This window comes from Gossypium raimondii, chromosome 13 (genome assembly GCF_025698545.1).
Source record: "Gossypium raimondii isolate GPD5lz chromosome 13, ASM2569854v1, whole genome shotgun sequence".
In the NCBI taxonomy this organism is placed as follows: domain Eukaryota; kingdom Viridiplantae; phylum Streptophyta; class Magnoliopsida; order Malvales; family Malvaceae; genus Gossypium; species Gossypium raimondii.
In genome coordinates, this window is record NC_068577.1 from 37420830 (window position 1) to 37421919 (window position 1090).

A 1090-nucleotide genomic window follows, 5' to 3' on the forward strand; every position below is an offset into this window, starting at 1 on the left:
TCTGCACGACTCAAAGCCATCAAATTTTACTAACCTTATCTTTTTTTCTTATTTCAATGTTTTTATTTATTTTCTAACAATCTTAAAGCTTTTATATGATTTGATATGACATTTCAATGTAAGATTGTAATGACAGACAAGAGAGAAGAATAATAGGTTGTAATGGCCTTCATTGTTTAATTAAACTTCTAATATGAATATTCAATGTTTAATGGAATTTTTGCAAAGTCTGGGATGCAAGACTTGTAATCATGGTTTGGATTTGTTAGTTGTTTGCATAAATAAGTTATTTCCATGTTTTAGCTATTTAAAAGAATTTCTTCGGGCAAAAGACAGTCATGAGATAAAAGAGATATTGCCATAAATTTTATTTAATTAGTCATGCATTACTTTACTATAAATAATACATGAACTTGGGCTTTTCCAGCAATACCATTCCTTATTTATTTATTGCCCTTTTCACTTGAATGCAGACCAGCAAAGAATCCCTTAGGGTTGCTCTCGAATGCGCCCCTCGATATAATGGCCGCACCTCCACTCCCCGGAGCTACCATCATTCCCGAAGCCCCACCTCCGCCTTTGGATGTGCTTCCTCCTCCAACATTTCCAGAGCCACCACCGCTGCCTCCGCAACCACCTTTGCTGCCACCGCCACTTCCACCTTTGCCACCACCCATTTGAATGCACAAGTTATAACAATGAATGAAATCTCAAAAACTGCGATATGATGAGCCAAGGAAGTGTGAATCGTTTCAATATTTATACCAGTAGTAGTGGAGTAGTCAAACTCCACTTTAATTCACCTTAGTTATTATCTTCTTATATTAATTAAGCATGCTGTTTGCATAGATTAATGTAGCTTCATTTATTGATAATTTGGTGATTTTGACCAACTTTGGAACTACAATTTAATATTATTCATCAGCATTGAATTTACTTGATATTTTCCATTCAATTAAATAGGATTTTATTAATTTGAAAATTATACTACTGATCAGTAATTTTATTTTAAACAATTCAATCCAACAAGTTTTAGCATCACGATTGATGATATTAGTATGTAAGCAGAGAATTGATCCTCAAGTTCATC

At 33.8% G+C, this 1090-nt stretch overlaps 1 protein-coding gene across 1 annotated transcript; it reads right to left on the bottom strand.

The window, feature by feature from the left end:
• Nucleotides 1-339: 339 nt before the first annotated feature.
• Nucleotides 340-702, bottom strand: LOC128035900 (uncharacterized). The gene has a single exon (XM_052625937.1). It carries the CDS (start codon nucleotides 675-677, stop codon nucleotides 444-446), a length of 234 nt encoding a protein of 77 aa, XP_052481897.1. The 5' UTR covers nucleotides 678-702; the 3' UTR covers nucleotides 340-443.
• Between the last annotated feature and the right edge of the window lie 388 nt (nucleotides 703-1090).